Here is a 2,976-nt window from a genome sequence, read left to right on the forward strand (position 1 = left end):
TTTTCCTTAAGTATACGACTAAAAACATTAAAATGACATGTATCAATTCGATGGTTGATTTGAAAGCTTTCAAAACCATGTGGAAGATAAAAGTTAAAATAATTCAACTGTGAAAACAATACTGTTCACTTTTTTCAAGAATGTGTTCGATGGAAAAAATAAGGTTTTTATGTCATAATTTGTTTAATGTCTAATCCGATCAACCCATGATGTATTAATTATAGTTTTGTTCCATTATTTTTAATAAAAATTGATCTGGTCCATCAGAAATAAATTATATAATAACAACAAAAAATATTGTATATATATTAATAAAATTATCAAATATATATAAAAAATTATCGATAATATATAGAAATAAACTCACTCTGCGCAAGGCGCAAGTCTTATCCTAGTATTGCCTTAATTCTGGAACTAATTTAATACGCGATTAAAAAAAGGTATTACGTGATTGAAAAAAATAAGGTACTACTCGATTAATATATTCTTAACATTCAATTATGGCATTTATTCCCTTTCTATAACTTTCCAAAAATCGTAAGGGCATCGTCAATTAGCATTACTTGCATAACAATTGATACTAGGTAGTAATCCGCGCCTTGCGCAGGATGAGATGATTAAATTTGGACTTTGCGAGATTAAAAAACATTAAATCTGATTAATTTGGATATTAGTTTGTTTTGGATTGATAGTTTCGGGTGTTAATGAGGAGGATATAGATTGGTCATTTTATGTAGTAATTATATAAAAACTACAAAGAAGTCTGTAAGAATCAGAAAACTATTTTAAATCAAAACCCCCAATTCCATTATAATAAGTATGCGTATCTCATTCTTTCAAATACAAAGAATGGTCTCAATATAAATAGGTATTGTAAAAATAAATTCAAAGGAAAAGTAAGATTGAATAACTTCAAGACTTCAGAAATCGATGCTTGGAATCCTGCAATAAAAAAATTTCAATATCTTAGGAATAACCAATGGATATATTTTATATATATTACGCATATAAAATAACAAACTTAGAATGCTATGCTTACTGAGATTTGAAGAACTGAATCTCTGGGATGTTAGAATCAAATAAAATATCAGAACCCCCTTCCATGTTTGTAACATAATTGAAACCACCTATAAAGTAATATCGACAATAAGAACACAAACCCAAAAAATCTGAATATAAAATTAAAGATTGCAAATAAATATACTATACCTTCTCTCCACTCAATTCGCCAACCTTAAAACAGTTACTACAACATCTGCAGTATTAGCACGCCAAAATGCATTTAAACGAAGGGCTAGAGCTCCATAAGCAACACACTGTATATGAGTGTACCTGATAATATCGGGAAAGTTATCAGTCAATATTACTTCCACAGCCATGGTCGTATTTAAAATTAACAGATGTATCAAATGAAAAGTATAAACCCGAGATTTATTAAGGAGAACTCCAACGAATACATAATTGAGTTATAAATGTTAGCAGGTTGAGCTAGCTTAGTAGCTATAAGATCTTCAGCCATGGGTGGATTAAGTTCGACAGCAGAGACATTGTATGCATTGGATATGCTGCGCTCATCTGTTAAAGTAAACAATGTATTCAGTTGTATATAGTAAAAGGCCCTATGATAGAACTGACGTTGACAATATAAGTTACAAATAAATAATATAAAGCCAAACTTGCCTTTCTAAACTTTGATCTTCCCAAATCTGATGACACAGATAATAGCATGCTCCCTACGCATTTGGATAGCTTCCATCACATCCATTGCAAAACTTCCCCATAACACCGTCTGTAGACGCTCATCACTATAAAAAGATGGGCTTAGTTTGATATAAAATAAACCAAGGACAGTCGAACCAATATACAAATATAATCGTGATATTATTACGCTGAATTTCGTAGTTCCAAGGCCATCTTGTTTGTATCTTTCCCATTGACTGAGACAACGTCAATCGGGGATACTTCAACAATTTTCTCAATGACATCTGTAGAAAGTATTAAACAGATTATAAAGATAGTTAATGCTTTATAACAAAGATAATAGGGAATAAATACAATTCTATTTAAAAACTACTCACCAACCAATTAGTCCGAATTGAGTGACCCATCAAGAATATCACGGTAGTTTGCAGGATCAAACCCGGAAACCTCACAAGGAAAATCGCAATCTCTAACACGTGTGGTTTCAAGGAAAGAGATCTTGTATTGATGGTTAGTAGTTCGGTATGAACCACATGACTGTCCCACTGAGAAGTTGATGAATATCTTTGAACTACCTTCTGACAGCTGTGGATCAAATTGATTAACCAAATCCTTCTTCACAGACGCACGAATCTTCACGCCCTGAAAAAAACATTGGCAGTAAAAGGATAATTAGAATTATGCTTTTATAAAAAAAAATAGGTTTATATCAGGGTGAGAATAAATATGAAGAAACTAACGTTTGAGTCGACCACAACCATCTCAATTGTCAAGCCCTCCTGCAGCGGAGTACTGCTTCCAAAGTCGAATGATCCTCACCCTGATCTTCCACATTGTTTTGAAAGAAGCCATAAGTTTGAGGTCAGACACACTGCTGAAAGAAGCCATAAGTTTTCTAGGAAAAATGGTATAAAGAACGTATAGATAAGCTGTTGTTGTGTTATATTGTGGATGGCCTTAGGGCCCTTTATATAGTTTAGAAGTCGTACAAAAGAATAGGTATTAGGGGATCTTTTGTGATCACTATTAATTAGCCTTGGGGAAAAAGAAACGAAATTACCGTGTACAATACTTTAAGAAAGTTTCATTTTTTGAATATTTGCCGAGATTTATTTAATTACATCAACCCAATTTACTTTTAATAGTAAATGAACATATATATTGATTTCCTTCCCTCGTTCGTACACTACAAGAAAACAGCGGCATACTGAAGAAAAAAATCGTCGGTATGTCGTCGGAATAACGTTATTCCGACGACATACCGACGATTTTTTT

General features: G+C 32.4%; 1 protein-coding gene across 1 annotated transcript in view; it reads right to left on the reverse strand.

Moving 5' to 3' along the window:
* Positions 1-2,085: 2,085 nt before the first annotated feature.
* LOC106338127 (ankyrin repeat-containing protein At5g02620-like) overlaps positions 2,086-2,976 on the reverse strand; it is a gene marked incomplete at its 5' end in the record, with an annotated part of 5,300 nt that continues 4,409 nt past the window's right edge. Inside the window, one exon of the mRNA XM_013777172.1 lies at positions 2,086-2,343. Coding sequence (XP_013632626.1) covers positions 2,086-2,343 — 258 coding nt within the window. The remainder of the gene's footprint in view (positions 2,344-2,976) is intronic.

This window comes from Brassica oleracea, chromosome C4 (assembly GCF_000695525.1).
Source record: "Brassica oleracea var. oleracea cultivar TO1000 chromosome C4, BOL, whole genome shotgun sequence".
Lineage (NCBI taxonomy): Eukaryota > Viridiplantae > Streptophyta > Magnoliopsida > Brassicales > Brassicaceae > Brassica > Brassica oleracea.